The sequence below is a fragment of the Culicoides brevitarsis genome, chromosome 3 (genome assembly GCF_036172545.1).
Source record: "Culicoides brevitarsis isolate CSIRO-B50_1 chromosome 3, AGI_CSIRO_Cbre_v1, whole genome shotgun sequence".
In the NCBI taxonomy this organism is placed as follows: Eukaryota; Metazoa; Arthropoda; class Insecta; order Diptera; family Ceratopogonidae; genus Culicoides; species Culicoides brevitarsis.
Genome location: NC_087087.1, coordinates 13,069,494 through 13,088,108, shown reverse-complemented (window position 1 = coordinate 13,088,108; position 18,615 = coordinate 13,069,494). Strand labels below are relative to the sequence as shown.

The 18,615-nt window shown below is 26.7% G+C and overlaps 3 protein-coding genes across 3 annotated transcripts; all 3 read left to right on the top strand.

Moving 5' to 3' along the window:
• The first annotated feature begins 4,541 nt into the window (after positions 1-4,541).
• LOC134833963 (bifunctional 3'-5' exonuclease/ATP-dependent helicase WRN-like) lies at positions 4,542-7,903 on the top strand. The gene is made up of 3 exons (XM_063848473.1): positions 4,542-4,889; positions 4,944-5,158; positions 5,220-7,903. The coding sequence occupies exons 1-3, from the start codon at positions 4,623-4,625 to the stop codon at positions 7,861-7,863; spliced, it is 3,126 nt and encodes a 1,041-aa protein (XP_063704543.1). The 5' UTR covers positions 4,542-4,622; the 3' UTR covers positions 7,864-7,903.
• Positions 7,904-9,774: 1,871 nt separating this feature from the next.
• Positions 9,775-10,241, top strand: LOC134835216 (nanos homolog 1-like). Its single transcript, XM_063850085.1, has 3 exons — positions 9,775-9,847; positions 9,905-10,002; positions 10,062-10,241. Exons 1-3 carry the CDS (start codon positions 9,775-9,777, stop codon positions 10,239-10,241), a joined length of 351 nt encoding a protein of 116 aa, XP_063706155.1.
• A 3,827-nt stretch (positions 10,242-14,068) lies between these two features.
• LOC134833964 (bifunctional 3'-5' exonuclease/ATP-dependent helicase WRN-like) lies at positions 14,069-16,339 on the top strand. Its single transcript, XM_063848474.1, is given in 4 exon segments — positions 14,069-14,420; positions 14,475-14,689; positions 14,750-15,515; positions 15,517-16,339. Coding segments are annotated over 4 exon segments (1,989 nt in total). The 5' UTR covers positions 14,069-14,117; the 3' UTR covers positions 16,222-16,339.
• The last annotated feature ends 2,276 nt before the right edge of the window (positions 16,340-18,615 follow it).

Below are 18,615 nucleotides of genomic sequence, written 5' to 3'. Positions count from 1 at the left end.
GTCTTCTTGTATGATGAATACAGGAATATTTGTAAAAAGGAGCCAGTATTAAAAAATATTCAAAGTCGCACAAAAAAATTGATATAAAAAATGAATTTAAATTAATTTTTGATTATTAAGGATTTTTTTTAAAGAAAAATTAAAGCTACCGGTAAATACATACATATTTCATTCAATAATATTCATTGCCTTAAACCTCAAAAATTTTATTTTAATTTTATATTTAATTTATATTTATATTTATATTTATATTTATATTTATATTTATATTTATATTTATATTTATATTTATATTTATATTTATATTTATATTTATATTTATATTTATATTTATATTTATATTTATATTTATATTTATATTTATATTTATATTTATATTTATATTTATATTTATATTTATATTTATATTTATATTTATATTTATATTTATATTTATATTTATATTTATATTTATATTTATATTTATATTTATATTTATATTTATATTTATATTTATATTTATATTTATATTTATATTTATATTTATATTTATATTTATATTTATATTTATATTTATATTTATATTTATATTTATATTTATATTTATATTTATATTTATATTTATATTTATATTTATATTTATATTTATATTTATATTTATATTTATATTTATATTTATATTTATATTTATATTTATATTTATATTTATATTTATATTTATATTTATATTTATATTTATATTTATATTTATATTTATATTTATATTTATATTTATATTTATATTTATATTTATATTTATATTTATATTTATATTTATATTTATATTTATATTTATATTTATATTTATATTTATATTTATATTTATATTTATATTTATATTTATATTTATATTTATATTTATATTTATATTTATATTTATATTTATATTTATATTTATATTTATATTTATATTTATATTTATATTTATATTTATATTTATATTTATATTTATATTTATATTTATATTTATATTTATATTTATATTTATATTTATTATATTTATATTTATATTTATATTTATATTTATATTTATATTTATATTTATATTTATATTTATATTTATATTTATATTTATATTTATATTTATATTTATATTTATATTTATATTTATATTTTATATTTATATTATATATTTATTTTTTCTAATCTTGATCATTAAAAATCATTTGATTGAATTCATATATTATTAATATTAAATTATCACAATAATTTTAAATATTTTAGAATAGAATTTTTTCATACATTTAGTGAAATTTTATATAGCATTTAGTTCTCATTGTATATTTATATAACATAATTCCGAAAAAAAAAAATTAGTACAAGAATCAATAAAAAAAACATGAATTGTTAGATTTAGTTAATTATTATACTTAATCACTATTTTTATTGAACAAAAATTGATTGCTGTAAATAGGTTCTATTTACTTTTTTACTTCTATTGGTAAGTTTTAATTAAAAAAAAAACACAACTGGATTGCCAACAATGTTCATGTTACATATTTTTCCTTCATATATTTTTTACATGTCCTTGTATATGTTTAGTTTATAGCCTGTTTTAGTTTAGTTTAGTTACAAAAAAAAAATATTTATTAATATTTAATGAGAACCCTTGTCCCAAAAAATTTTTAAACACAACCCTTCATATTTTCTCTTTTTTTCTATTCCTGGCAATGAATTAAAATAAATACAAAAAAAAATCTTAAACAAAAAAATTATTAAAAATGCACAAACATTAACACCATCACACAAAATAATTTTAAAAAAATTACCAACACTCAGACATCAGTTAAAGGAATCCGGTCGATTGTCTCATTTTCTGGACGCAAGGATCCCGCAGTATCGTAAATCACAAACCTTTAGTTTTGTAGCGTTTCATCCTGTGCTTAGTTAAATCGATGATTCGACGCAGAGCAGAAAAAAAATTAAAACACAAAAAAAAAATATTTAGAAAAGAGAACGTAGAAATGCTTATCTATCGATGTTCAAAACGCAAAAAAAATAGAAATTCTGACAAGATCAAAAAAAAAATTAAAATCATAGAAAATAGTTAAACAGAAAAAAATAAATGTCATTAGTTCATGGATTTGGTGAGCTTAAAGGTAGCACGCGAAAGTTCTTATAGACACATTTTGACCATAAAACCAACAAAAAATTCCCACCTTTAAAATCCATAGAATAAAAACAAAAAACATTTTTTCTGGAGATCAAGCGCACAGGATCGATATTTTCATTCAAACTAACACGATTTTCTCCTTTTTTTATTTAATTTTTATTTATTTTTTGTGAATTAATGAAAAAAAAAATATTAAAAAAAATTGGCATCCTATTGGTAAAAAAAATAAAAACTTTTTCCTACAGTATTAAAATACTTCAAATTTATTAGGGACTCTGAAATTCATCAAAACAAATTGAATAGAAATCTTGTCTATATATATTTAACGAAAAAAAAACAGTAAATAAAAAAGTGTTTAATTGATAAAAAAATGAAAGATGAAAAATTTTTAAGATATAAACTGTATTTATAAAATAAAAAAAAAGATTGAAAACAGGATGAGATAATAATTAAACAAAAAAAAATGTTGTTAAAAAATGAGAGATCGAGATTTATAAATAAAAAAAAAAAATAAAAATCAATCAAAGTGAGATAGAATAATTGTTAGCATATATAAAAATAAATAAAATATTACTGTAATTAACTACTAATAATCCAAATCGAAATCCAATCCAGTAATAAAAGTTAAAAAAACAAAAGAAAAAAAATATTTAAAAAAAACTTGTCTTTTAATTTGGTGATTATTAAATAAAAAAAAATATTAATTATTATTATTTGTAATAGATAAATAAATTGTTTGAATAAAAAAAGAGCAAATGAAAAAAAATAATTAAAAAAATAAAATATAATAAATGAGAAAAAATTATTGTGATGATATTGTATAATGGTATATAATTATAATTAATTGAAATAAAAAAAAACATAGAAATATAATGATATATTTTAATGTACAACTTATGTTTAAAAATAAATCAAGTATGAATAAAATATATAAAAGAAAATAAAAAAATCTTTTATTATTTATTTTAAATTAATTATTGTTTTATTAAAATTATTATTTTTAATTTTTATAACATAATTATTTGAAATAATCCAAGATAAAATTTAAAAAAAAATATTTTTGAAATTTTATTTGGCTTAGCTTTGAAGTTTGAATTAAAATTTACATTGAATTCGTTCAATTTCTTAAAAATAAAAAATTAATTAATTTAATGAATTATTTATTGGCCACAATATACAAAAAAAATCCATTTATTTAAGAAATATTTTTTTAAAAAATTATTTCTATTTCAGCCGATTCAATAAATAAATAAGTTTTAAATTAATATTATTTAAATAATAAAACTTTTTTGAGTATTTAAAAATCCAACGAGACAAAATTAAAAATTTTATCAAAAAATTTTGGTTCATTTATTAATCAAAATTTAAGTTTATTAAAAGAATTTTTTTAAATTTTTTGTTAAAAAATTAAAGTAATTCTTTAATTAAAATATTTTTTTTTGTTAAAAATTATATTTAGACAAACTTTTATATTTTTTTTTTCAAATTACTGAGATTTAACGTAGTGAAAGAATTAGAAAATCTCAATATTAATATTTTTAGAACTTATTGACAAAAATTCAAATAACTATTGTTTTAAATTTTGGATTTTTTATTCTAAAATTCTAAAAAAAAAAGTTTTTAAGACAAAGTAAGTTAAATAATTCTAAAAGTTTCAATTTTATAATTTATTTAATTATTATTAATTTAATTTATATTTTAAATTTAGGCCTCATCAAATGAAACTCAACAGTTTTGTCCAAAATTTTTGAAATAAAAATTTAAAATACTTTTTTTCATACAAAATGCAAAATTTTTGATGTTTAATCAATATTTTTGTTAGTTTTAGTTTTTTATATTTGTGTATTAAAAATTGAATTAAAAACATTTGATTTTTTAATTTGAAAAAAATTAATATCATAAAAATAACTGTCAAAAATTTTTTGAAAAAAAAATTCAATAATTTTCATGAAAATTATTTTTTAAAGAAAATTTTATCTCAAAATACGATTTTGAAAACAAAAATTACTAAAAATTAAAAATTTACTTGAAAATTTGTTGAAAAATCATGAAAATACATCAAAAATTGGTAATTTTTGATAAAATTTTTTACTTTTTTTTATTTTGCATTATTGGATTTTCGAATTTAAAATGAGACATCGGACAAAACTATTGAGCTTCATTTGGAGTGGCCTTATTTATATTTTATAAAATTTTAAATAATTTATTATTTTAAATTTAGCTTTAATTTCAGTTTTTCCAATAAAAATTTATTACCGCATTTTTTCTACGAAATCCGGTAATAAAATCTGAGCTAAACTTAATTTTTCGCTTTCTGCTAATTCAAAAAATGAGACGAATGAAATTGAATTGCACCAAAATTTGACAGTTAAAAGGCGCAAACAAAACAAAAACATTGTAAAAAAAACTTTCTTCGTCTCGAAATTTTCTCGTTTTAGTCGTAAATTAATGTAATAAATGAGAAAAAAGCGCATGACAGACTTTTATCAAAATGAGTCAAATGTTCTACGACCAAGTTTTAGCAGTAGCGAGTGACGGGCCCTCGCAACTCCATCTCGACATCCTCAAGCAGCATTTTGGTCACAGTGGCTTCCGCCCGATGCAATGGAAAATAATCGCGGCAATCCTCAACCGTCAAGACAATTTCGCCGTGATGGCAACTGGCTACGGGAAGTCTTTGTGTTTTCAGTATCCGCCGGTCTTCATGGATGGCGTCGGGCTCGTTATTTCTCCGTTGATCAGTTTAATGGAAGATCAAGTAAATTTTTTTGATTTTTTTTAATTTTTTTTTTTAATTTAGAATTTTTTTTAGGTTTTGGCATTGAATGTCTCGAATATTCCCGCATGTTTTCTCGGATCCGCCCAACCAGACAAAAAAGTTTTCGGCGAAGTTCTTCGGAAAAAGTATCGCCTCGTTTATGTAACGCCCGAATTCATCACTTGTGACTTGGGGGACACACTTTTGAACGAATTGAATGACGATTTGACTCTCATAGCGGTCGACGAGGCGCATTGTGTCAGTCAATGGTGATTTTTTTTGAACATTTTTCCCTAAAAAATTGATTTTTTACCTGAAATTCCTTCACAGGGGTCACGATTTTCGTCCGTCGTATCGCCAACTGAGCACATTGCGTCAAAAAACTCGCGGCGTTCCGATTGTCGCGGTAACGGCAACTGCCACAGACGCCGTTCGCGACGACATTGTTCGAGTTTTGGGCTTGCAGAACCCCCTGAAGTCGTGTTCGGGCTTCGATCGTGCCAATTTGGCGTTTTACGTGCATCTGAAAGGCGAGGGCGGACCCATGAGCGACTTGAAACCGCTAATTCGGCAAACGCCAACGGGCAGCATCATCATTTATTGTCTCACGCGGAAAGTGACGGAAGATTTGGTCGATCAGCTGCGCGGCAATGGGATCGTATGTGAGGCGTATCATGCTGGCATGTCGGTAACGCAACGTCGGAAGGTCCATGAAAAGTTCGTACGTGACAAAATCCGGATAATTTGTGCGACAATCGCATTCGGGATGGGAATTGACAAGCCTGACGTTCGAATGGTGATCCATTACGGGGCCTCGAAGGACATCGAAGGATATTATCAGGAAGTAGGTCGTGCCGGGAGAGATGGACAACCCTCGAAATGCGTCATGTTCTACAATCGGGGCGATTTTGCGACGCACGCCATGTTCCGCGAGTCTGGAAACTCCCCGGCAGCTGTGAAGAAAAATTTGGAAAAATTATCCGACAAAATGTGGGACTATTTAAACACTCGGGAGTGTCGCCGGCTATTTATTTTGAAATATTTCGAAGGTTCCAAGGCAAAATGCAACCAACGACCAAATTGCTGCGATAATTGCGACCGAAATATGAGCACCGTGAAAGATTGCGACAAATACGAGGGTCTCGACGCGAATGGAAAATACGATTTTTCGGAAGACGCCCGAAAATTACTTGGCGTCGTGCAAATGTTCAACGGCAACAAAGGAATAAACGCCTCCGTGTTGACTCTGAGAGGCAGCAAAGCCAAAACGGTACCTGCTTTTGCCCAATCCAGCCCGCATTTCGGCGCCGGAAAGCACAGACCCGAAGAATGGTGGAAATCTCTCGCGATTTTACTCGATCGCGAAGGATTTTTGGAAAAACGAACCGTCGGCAACTCCGGAGGGTACCGAAAAAAATTCAAAATGGCGATTCAGTGTGTTGCTGTGACCCACAAAGGACAAAATTGGATGAAAACGGCTCAAGCATTGAGATTATTGCCAACGACGGAGATGTATCCGCATCTGGCACGCAAAAATTCCCTCGAAAAATCATCAAAAACAGCCAAAGAAGGGTCGTCTTCTGCTTCAACAAGCTCTAATTTGGGCTCTTTTACTCCAACGGACGACTTGCAACAAGAATTGGTCCGACTCCTGCTCGAAACAAGAGTTAAACTCGCCGAAAAGCTCGATATTATGCCTTACATGATATCATCGAATGTAGCAATTACCCAATTAGCCACTGCCAGACCCATAAATCTGCAACAAATGGAGGAAGCAAAGTTGGATGGCTTTAATAGAGCAAAAATTTTGAAATTTGGACCTGATTTTATCAAAGTTATTCAAGAAAAATTGGGATATGTACCTGAAAAAGACTCCAAAAGCCCGGGAAATGCCTTGAAATCGACGCAATCTTCGGATTTTAGTCAAAAAATGCCCAGTTCACAGCCGAAAAGTACCCAAAAATTGAGATCGATGAAGGATATTTTGCGGGAAAATCCGTTACAAAGCGTCAAATTGACCCCAACTATTCAGGAATGCTTCCAACAGTTCGAAGATGGGATGTCCATCGAAGAAATCGCCATCACGAAAGATGTAAAGTCGACCACAGTGTTGGATTATCTCGCGATCGCCATAAAATGTGGACTTCCTCTGTCTAAAAATGATTTTCCGCGTCTCGGGATCGATGATGACGTCTTCAAAATCATTAAATCCAAGCTTCCAGCGAGTTTTGGGGAAGGATTCACGCTGAAAAAGGTAAAAGATCAACTTCCGCATTTCAGTTGGGAAAGCGTTCGAATTGTCGTGAGTTACGTTCATGTCAGATGGCATTTAGATCAGCTCGGATACCCATATGTCGATCCAGATCGCCCAATTTCGAGTCAAACACCGCCAAAAACGACCAAAATTTCTGCCGCCAAAAGTCCCGAGACGATTTTGCTCGATGACGATGACGACGGACTTTTACGAGAAATGGAACTCCCGGAAAAACCTCAAGCGGCGACAAGTAATTGGCTCAGCGACGACGAAGATGACGAATTATTGGCAGCGAAAGTTGCGAGTTTGGAGGAATTTGAACGCGAAAAGTCGCGATTATTTAGTCAAACACAAGTGACACAAGATTCGGCTTACGGGACTTTTCGATCGACGCAGGTCGGCAAGAGACCGTCAACGGAGGAGATTTTGTCGCAGTTTGAAGCGAAAAAGGCGAAAATTCAGAGTTCGAGTCCGGTTGTGGCGAAAAAGGTTGAAAGTAAGGCACCGCATACGGGATTGAAGATTGATTATGGCGTCGATAGTAGTGACGATGAGAAAAGTCAAGTGAAGTTGCCGTCAGTGGTGAAAGCAGCGCCATTAACGAGTACGAGTAGTAATGGATGGATGAACAAAAGTGTGTCGCAAACGTCGCAACCTGTACAGAATTTGGCGCCGAAGCCGAAGAAACCGTTCGTTTTTAAGACAAAAAAGATTTTTTAAATAAGGCTCGAGGAATAAATTGAATTTTTTTGTAACAAAATTGTATGAAATTTTGGGTTTTTCATTTATTATTGATGAAAAGTTTATGAGAAGGTAAATATTTTTTTAATAAAATCTAAAAAAATTTTTCTAAAAATATAAAAATCTTTATAAAGAACATAATTTCTAAAATTTATTTATTTATTTTTATTTTTTAGGCCGCTCCAAATGAAAATCAAAAATAAAGTCCAACATTTTTAAAAATAAAATGGGGGGGTTAAATAAAAAAAAATGTTTTTAAATACTATTTTTAAACAAAATGACAAAATTATAACAATTTTTGAGCGTTAAATAATATTTTTAATGTTTTTTAAACTTTTTACCTTAAAATTTGCTAATTTAAAAAAAATATTAGAATGTTTCATATTACAAAGAAAAAAAAATCATAAAGAATAATTGTCAAAAAAATTTTAAAAATTTATTTCAGTAATTTTATGAAATAAATTTTTAGAAAAGAAATATACTGTTAAAACATGATTTTTAAACCAAAAACAGTAAAAATTTAAAAATTTTTGAAAATTTCTTGAAAAACTATGAAAGTTAGTGAACAGTAATTTTTGATGAAATTTTTAACTTTTTTTTTATTTTTCCCCATTCGATTTTCGACTTTTAAAATGGGACATCGGACTTTATTTTTGATTTTTATTTGGAGCAGCCTTAGTTGAAATGTAAATTTTTTCATAAAAATCTTATATTTGGTACAAAACCAAAAATAAATTGAAAAAAAAATGTTTTAAATCATGAAAATTTTATATTTTTAGTAATTTTACTATTTTATTTTTAATTTTCTTAAACAAGTCTAAAAATTTATAGAAAAAAAAATATATTTCATTCAAGATAAATATTTTAAATATATTTTTTTTTGACTCATAAATATTAATTTTTATAAAAATTAAAGTTAAATAAAAAAATTATTTAATAAATAGGTAAATATTGTTTGAACAAAATATAATTCTTTTTTTATGTAAAAATTTTTTTGAAAATTTATAGAAAAATTAAGTTCAAAAACGTTTCAAAAATCCATTTAAAAAAATTTTTTTTAAATAAAATTTAAAATATATTTTTCTAAAAGAAAACTTAAAAAAACATTATGAAACTTAATTTTTTTATAAATTAAATTTTTTTCTTACACATATTGTTCAAAATTAATTTTTTAAAAATTTTATTAAATAAATGTTAACTTAAAAAATTTGGATTTTTAATGATTTTTTTCAATTTTTTAAGTTAACATTTAATTAATAAAATTAAAATAAATTTTGAACAATATGTGTAAAAAAAATTAATTTATAAAAAAAAAATTAGTGTCATAATGTTTTTTTTTCTTAAGATTTTCTTTAGAAAAATATAAAAAATAAATATAATTTAAATTTTATTTTAAAAAATTAATTTTTTGAGTCGAAAATTTTTATTAATGAATTTTTGAACTAAATTTTTCTAAAGCTTTTTAATGATTTTGAAAACTAATTAATTTTTATTTGAAGAAAATTTAGTTTTGATAGTAAAATTTAAAGTAAATTTTTATAAAAATGACTCATTTTTGACAAAAATTGTTTCAAAAATTTTATTCTGATTTTTGGTTCAAAAATATAAAGAAAAATAATTATTTCAAAAAAATTTTGAAACTAAATATTTTCATAAAATTACTTAAAAATGTACTTCAAAAGTAAAAATTAATCATAAAAACCGACAAAAAATGTCCCAAAACATTAACAAACGTTCAAATATCTTCAGTCATCAAAAGACCGATGATGACTCAGAAGAGCATCCTGATCCAAAATGTCCTTTCCTTGCGTATATAAACCCATGTCGGATCCTTAGTCGGCACATTCAATCTCTGGTAGTTCAGTAGTAAGTTTAATTTTGTTGATCAAAATGTTTTATTCTCAAATCCCGCAATGGACTCTCTTGGGAACTTCCAAGGAGGACTTCGAAAAGGCTAAAATTGGTAAGTAAACTTTTCTTTTTCAAACCTTCAATAAACTAAAATTTTTTCTCTTTACAGATGTTCTTTTGAACCTTAGTCATCTTTGGGCTGAGCCCACAGCACCGCAGCAAAAGCTTCCTATCGAGAGGAAGCGGAGCAAGAATCAGGACATTATGGTAAGAATTTTAAAACTTTTTTCTCTTAATTTTATTTTAAATGATTTTTTTCTTTTTAGTGTCGATTCTGCAAAAATAATGGACGTCCTCAGCGAGAGTTCAAGTCCCACGATAACAAGAGCTGCCCGGTGCTGAATGCCTACAAATGTCCAACTTGCGGGAAAAATGGTCACACGGTTCGCTACTGCCCAGAGAAGAAAATCATCACTCCAGAGGATCTGGCTGGTTTGGTAAATTAATAAAATAAAAAAGTTTTTTGATACGAATAAAGTTCCTTTCGAAAGTAGTTTTAAGGTTAGATTTTAAGATAAATAAAAAAATGTACTGAAAAGCTGTGACTTTTCATAGATTTAAGATTATTTTGTGAGCAATTAATTTGCAATTTATATGAATAATTAATAAAGAATACTTATTATTCCAAAAATTTACTTGTTTTCCCTTATCAAACCATTTTTCAGTCGATCTTCCTTTAATTATTTTGAGGTTACGTCATTCGTACATTTTTGGCGCCAATTTAATTGTTTTAATAAAATTTATAATTTTTTAATAAACAATTAAAAATAAAAGAAAGTTGTAAGTAATTGACCTTTCATTAGATTTCTTAAAATTTTTCATCAAATTATGTAGATTCGATGAAAGCACCAAAAACTGTTGAAAAATATTTATATTCTGATATTTTTTAAAAATTTTAATTATTTTATAACTCAAACTGCCAAAAAAATTGAAACTGAAAAAAAATTTCTTTGACATAGTTTTGTTTTGAAAACTAAATCAAGGCAAAAAACTGTGTCAAAAACTATGTCAAAAACTGTGTCAAATCCATTTTTGTCAAATCTTGCTCCAAATGGATAAAAATTTGTCAGAGGGCTCTAATTTATCATTTTTAATCATTTTATAACTCAAAACTGCCAAAAAATTGAAACTGAAAAAATTTTTTTCTTTGACATAGTTTTGATTTGAAAACTAAATCAAGGCAAAAAACTGTGTCAAAAACTATGTCAAACTGTGTCAAAGCCATTTTTGTCAAATCTTGCTCCAAATGGATAAAAATTTGTCAGAGGGCTCTAATTTATCATTTTTAATCATTTTATAACTCAAAACTGCCAAAAAATTGAAACTGAAAAAAAAATTTTCCTTTGACATAGTTTTGATTTGAAAACTAAATCAAGGCAAAAAACTGTGTCAAAAACTATTTCAAAAACTGTGTCAAAGCCATTTTTGTCAAATCTTGCTCCAAATGGATAAAAATTTATCAGAGGTCTCTAATTTATCATTTTTAATCATTTTTTAACTCAAAACTGCCAAAAAATTGAAACTGAAAAAAAAATTTTCCTTTGACATAGTTTTGATTTGAAAACTAAATCAAGGCAAAAAACTGTGTCAAAAACTATGTCAAAAACTGTGTCAAAGTCATTTTTGTCAAATCTTGCTCCAAATGGATAAAAATTTTTCAGAGGGCTCTAATTTATCATTTTTAATCACTTTTTAACTCAAAACTGCCAAAAAATTGAAACTGAAAAAAAAATTTTCCTTTGACATAGTTTTGATTTGAAAACTAAATCAAGGCAAAAAACTGTGTCAAAAACTATGTCAAAAACTGTGTCAAAGCCATTTTTGTCAAATCTTGCTCAAAATGGATAAAAATTTGTCAGAGAGCTCTAATTTATCATTTTTAATCATTTTATTACTCAAAACTGCCAAAAAATTGAAACTGAAAAAAAAACTGCTAAATCAAGGCAAAAAATTGAAACAAATGGATAAAAATTTGTCAGAAAAAAATTTTTAATCATTTTTTCAAAACCCAAAAAATTGAAACTGAAAAAAAAATTTTCCTTTGACATAGTTTTGATTTGAAAACTAAATCAAGGCAAAAAACTGTGTCAAAAACTATGTCAAAAACTGTGTCAAAGCCATTTTTGTCAAATCTTGCTCCAAATGGATAAAAATTTGTCACAGAGCTCTAATTTATCATTTTTAATCATTTTCAAACTCAAAACTGCCAAAAAATTGAAACTGAAAAAATTTTTTTCCTTTGACATAGTTTTGATTTGAAAACTAAATCAAGGCAAAAAACTGTGTCAAAAACTATGTCAAAAACTGTGTCAAAGCCATTTTGTCAAATCTTGCTCCAAATGGATAAAAATTTGTCAGAGGGCTCTAATTTATCATTTTTAATCATTTTATAACTCAAAACTGCCAAAAAATTGAAACTGAAAAAAAATTTTTGCCTTGACATGGTTTTGATTTGAAAACTAAATCAAGAGCAAAAAAACTGTGTCAAAGCCATTTTTGTCAAATCTTGCTCCAAATGGACAAAAATTTGTCAAAGAGCTCTAATTTATCATTTTTAATCATTTTATAACTCAAAACTGCCAAAAAATTTAAACTGAAAAAAAAATTTTCCTTTGACATAGTTTTGATTTGAAAACTAAATCAAGGCAAAAAACTGTGTCAAAAACTATGTCAAAAACTGTGTCAAAGCCATTTTTGTCAAATCTTGCTCCAAATGGATAAAAATTTGTCAGAGGGCTCTAATTTATCATTTTTAATTCATTTAACTCAAAACTGCCAAAAAATTGAAACTGAAAAAAAAATTTTCCTTTGACATAGTTTTGATTTGAAAACTAAATCAAGGCAAAAAACTGTGTCAAAAACTATGTCAAAAACTGTGTCAAAGCCATTTTTGTCAAATCTTGCTCCAAATGGATAAAAATTTGTCAGAGGGCTCTAATTTATCATTTTTAATCATTTTTAACTCAAAACTGCCAAAAAATTGAAACTGAAAAAAAAATTTTCCTTTGACATAGTTTTGATTTGAAAACTAAATCAAGGCAAAAAACTGTGTCAAAAACTATGTCAAAAACTGTGTCAAAGCCATTTTTGTCAAATCTTGCTCCAAATGGATAAAAATTTGTCAGGGGGCTCAATTTATCATTTTTAATCATTTTTTAACTCAAAACTGCCAAAAAATTGAAACTGAAAAAAAAATTTTCCTTTGACATAGTTTTGATTTGAAAACTAAATCAAGGCAAAAAACTGTGTCAAAAACTATGTCAAAAACTGTGTCAAAGCCATTTTTGTCAAATCTTGCTCCAAATGGATAAAAATTTGTCAGGGGGCTCAATTTATCATTTTTAATCATTTTTTAACTCAAAACTGCCAAAAAATTGAAACTGAAAAAAAATTTTTCCTTTGACATAGTTTTGTTTTGAAAACTAAATCAACAACAAAAAAACTGTGTCAAAAACTGTGTCAAAGGAATTTTTGTCAAATCTTGCTCCAAATGGATAAAAATTTGTTAGAGGGCTCTAATTTATCATTTTTAAACTCCAAACTGCCGAAAAATAGAAACTGAAAAAAAAATTCCTTTGACAATAATAAAAGATTGTGTTCAAATTGATCAAATATTAAAGGTTTGAAAAATTAGAAATATTGTATTTAAAATATTTATACACCTATTTAAAAAAAAATATTTGAGCGCTATTTCATAAAAAAAATTAACAATAAATTCGCGAGAAAAATAAACAAAAAATTCTTTTACTAAACGGATTGTTTAAAAAAATAAATTTATTAAATTAAATTTATTTATATATTTTTTTAAATTTTTAACAATTATCTTTAAAAATTAAGAATTAATTTAAAAATTAATAAATTAAGAAAATTAATTAAAATAATTATATCAAAATAATAAAAAAATAATTTTTAAAATACATATTTGTATTTGAAATTTTATAATTTTTTTTAAATAATTTTTTTAAAATGTTGATAAGAATTTTTTATGAAATTTTTTAAATAATAATAGGAAAATTAATTAAATAAATTTATGTTTTGTAAATTAAATTATAAATTATAAAAATAATTTTATTTTATTTCATAATTTTCAGTTTAAATTAATTTTAATTTAATAATTTATAATTTATTTAATTCATAAAAATTTATTTTCTTAAAAAAAAATTTACTGAAAGTGCTAAACTTCACAATTCGCCTCTTGTTAATTCAACAATGAAACGTCCGAAAATGAAACAAAACAAAAAAGCGCAATAAAACGTAAACATTGCGAAACGTGAGACTGTGAAAAATTTCTTCCTTCAAATTTTAATTAATTATTTCAATAAATGAACGAAATAATTGGAGATCCTGTTCCAGAAATTGACTTAGATGACTTTGAAGATTATTTGAAAGAAGTAACGAACGATGGACCATCTCAACTTCACTTGGAAATTCTCAAAAAACACTTCAGTCACGAAAATTTTCGCCCGATGCAATGGAAAGTTATTTCCGCAATCCTCAACCGTCAAGATAATTTCGCCGTGATGGCAACTGGCTACGGAAAATCTTTGTGTTTTCAGTATCCGCCGGTTTTCATGGATGGCGTCGGGCTCGTTATTTCTCCGTTGATCAGTTTAATGGAGGATCAAGTAAATTTTTTCGTTTTTTTTTTAATTTATTTTTTAATTTTTGATTTTTTTTAGGTTTTGTCCTTGAACGCTTCAAATATTCCCGCTTGTTATCTCAATTCAGCCCAAAATGACAGACAAGTATGGCATGATGTCTTCAAGAAAAAGTATCGATTGGTTTATGTGACACCGGAATTCATCACCAGTCCAACCGGAGAAAGGCTTTTAACCGAATTGCATGACGATTTGACCCTAATTGCCATCGACGAAGCTCAATGTGTCAGTCAATGGTGATTTTTTTCAAAATTTTTCCCTAAAAAATTGATTTTTTACCTGAAATTCCTTCACAGGGGTCACGATTTTCGTCCGTCGTATCGCCAACTGAGCACATTGCGTCAAAAAACTCGCGGCGTTCCGATTGTCGCGGTAACGGCAACTGCCACAGACGCCGTTCGCGACGACATTGTTCGAGTTTTGGGCTTGCAGAACCCCCTGAAGTCGTGTTCGGGCTTCGATCGTGCCAATTTGGCGTTTTACGTGCATCTGAAAGGCGAGGGCGGACCCATGAGCGACTTGAAACCGCTAATTCGGCAAACGCCAACGGGCAGCATCATCATTTATTGTCTCACGCGGAAGGTGACGGAAGATTTGGTCGATCAGCTGCGCGGAAATGGGATCGTATGTGAGGCATATCATGCTGGAATGACTTCGGAACAGCGAAAAATCGTCCATGAAAGGTTCAAAAACGATAAAATTCGAATAATTTGTGCGACAATTGCTTTCGGGATGGGAATTGACAAGCCGGATGTGCGATTAGTGGTTCATTATGGGGCTTCGATGGACATCGAGAGCTATTATCAGGAAGTAGGACGAGCTGGAAGAGATGGAAAACCCGCAAAATGCGTCACTTTTTACAGCAGAGCGGATTTTATGATTCACGGCGTCTTAAGGGAAGCTGGGCGATTATCTCCTGCTGTGAAAAAAAATTTAGAAAAATTATCTGACAAAATGTGGGACTATTTAAACACCCGAAACTGTCGTCGAGAATTTATTTTAAATTATTTCGAAGGTTTGAGTCCAAAAACCTCGATTAAAGCGAATTGTTGTGATAATTGCGATCGAAAAATTGAGTCCTTCGAGAAATTCTGATGACCTTGACGAACTCACCGAAGACGGAAAATTCGATTTTTCGGAAGATGCTCGAAAATTACTTGCAGCCATTAAATTATTCAACGGCAAAAAAGGTTTAAACGCCTCCGTTTTGACTCTCAGAGGCAGTAAAGCGAAAGCCGTTCCCGCATTTGCTCAATTAAAACCAATTTACGGATCAGGAAAGGACAAACCCGATGAATGGTGGAAGTCACTGGCGATTTTGCTCGATCGTGAGGGATTTTTAGAAAAGCATCCCGTTGGAAGTCATCCCAAAAGAGTGAAAATGACCTTTCATGGCGTTGGAGTGACAAAAAAGGCACAAAATTGGATGAAATCGGGAGACGGGTTGAAATTGACGCCCACGGCGGAGATGTTGCCTTTGCTGGTGCAGAAGAAAAATTTCTCATGTTTAGCTTTTAATTCAGATTTGAGTATTTTTGTACCTAAAAACGAAGAAAAGCAAGATTTAATGACAATTTTAATGGAAAATAGACTGAAAAATTTCATTATTGCACCAATTTTGATGGATTTTAATGGAAAAATTAACAATTTTAGATCGTTTTATGTCAGAAAGTTGCATGAAACGAAGGTAGATGAAACAAAAGTTAGTAAATTAAGACCAGAATCAGTTCTGAGGAAGTCACATCGAGGACGATGTACGATTCTTTAGCTAAATTTTAAGATTTAAAAAAAACTTGAAGCTACCTCCGAGTTACGTGCAATAAAATTTTAGTGACAATTGTTAATTTTAGTTTTTTAGTGAAAAAATAGTAATAAATTGTTAATTAAATGCCAAACAAATATTTTTTATTATTTTTTTTATCATGAAGTTCTTCCAAAACATTTTTTTCAGTTGAACGATTTTTGTTAAGTAAATCTCTTGGAAATATTTGATTTTTTTAGAATTTTTTAATAATTTTTTATTTCATAAATTATTTATGAAAATAAAAAAAAATCATATTTTTATTATTTGATAATTTTTATAAACTTTTTGGGATTTTTAAAATTCTATTTGACATTTTATTCATTTTTTAAAAAGCTTTTTTTTAATTTTTTTTTAAATTCTTCAATTTCACAAAAATTTTAAAATGCAAAAAAATCTTAATTTTGTTAAATTAAATTTAAATTAATTAATTAAAAGCTAAATGTTTAATTAAAAATAAATAAATTGAATCCTTCATGATTATTTTTAAATTTTTCTCGTTATAGAATTTCGTAGAATTTTTAATTTTTTTTACTCAGTTTTTCACAAAAAAAAATTAAATTAAAAAAAAACTTTAAAACTGAATAAAAAAATTGAAAATCGTAAAAATTTGAACAAATAAATGAAAAATTAATTTTCTTTTCTACGATTTTTTTTAAATATAATTTTTCACAAATATAATTAAAAAAATAATGATAAAAAATTATTCTCAAATAAAATTATTTTTTTTTCTAAAAAAAAAACTTTAAATCACAAATGATTCAAAATAAAAAAAACACTTCTTAATTTCCTCCTACATTTTTTTTTTAAATAAAAAATTACCTTTTGTCGATTTTTTTCCTCATTCGCACATTTTTCAAGTCTTTGCAGAAATAAATGCAATTGTCTTTATTCGACCCAACGGGGAAAAGTAATTTATTTTCATTGGTACGCTTCAACTAAAATAGAATCATTTTTTTCGCTTCCTCCTTCCTTTTCTCTTCTTTTCTTCTTGCTTTTTCCACTCTAAAGTAACATTTTAATTCACAATTAAACATATCCTCCTCGATATTTAATCCAACTGAAAAAAAGTAATCGTTCATCCGGGAATAATTTCAATTTAATTCTTCTCACATTGAATTTTTTCGACTTTTTATCCGATTTTCTCAAAACACTCAAAGTCGATTAAACGCAGTAATTGTAGTTTTAAGCGATTTTCAAAATTATTCCCGCTTGACACTTTAAAGGAACAGCTCGAGGTGTAACTAATGCCACAAAATAACTGCATTTCCAGTCGCTTTCGGTGTCGGTCGCATGCTCACTAATTTAATATAATTTTAATTGCCATTCATGAGCATTTTAGCACTTGACTTGTGTGTGTGTGTTTGTCGAGGTCTCTCCTATTAGTCTGCTTCTGTTTACTTTTTTCCTCGTTTTTTTTAAATTTACGTGCAAAGTTGTTCGGGACAATTAAAAAAAAAATATTTTCTGAACAACTTTACAATTTTTTACAATGTTTTTTTTTCAAATGCAATGAACTGTGTTTGCGGAGTCGGAAACGGAGACAGAGACATGGAGCTTTTAATTTAAACTTATCATGTAAAACATGCATAATAATGGGGAATGAGAATGTTGAAGTGAACTTGTGCGCTATTATTTCAGGCATTTTGCATGCAGTACAAATAAAAATAAAATCATTGTTGCATTTTTTTTTGCGTTCAGTTCACAATTATTGTGAGAGTCATTCAAGATTATTGTTATTGCAGTTGGAGAAACAAGTGTTTTTATCGTTTTGCATGACAATTTTTGGATGTTATCAAAAATTGAAAATAATTTTATCTGGCATGCGATTTGAGAATATTTTAATTTTTTTTTTTTGGATGATTTAACATAATTTATTATTTTTTTTTTATTTTTGAATAATAAATAATTAAATTATTTTTTATAATAAATTTTTAAAAGCATATATTTTAATAACTTTAAAAAATATAAAATATTATAAAAAAATTAAATGTAAATAAAAAATTTTTGTTCAATATTTAAGCATTTAAATGAAAGCCTTTCAAAGTTTTCTTAAAAGTTTTTCAACTTTTTGTAGGTTTTTCGAGAAATTTATTTTACAAGAATGAAAATTTAAGTAAATTGAATATTTTATGGCTCAACAGCTCGATTTTAACTCACAGATTAATTTAAAAAAATTCTATTTTTGAGCCCAAATTCTATTAATCATACAATTATTACAATAAAATATATTTTTCCATAGAAATTTTTGACTCAATTTTACTCAATTTTTCGTTTTTCTAATTTTTTTTTTCGAAAAACCTATAAAAAGTTGAAAAACTGTTAAGAAAACTTTAAAAGGCTTTTATTTTAGACCCTGAG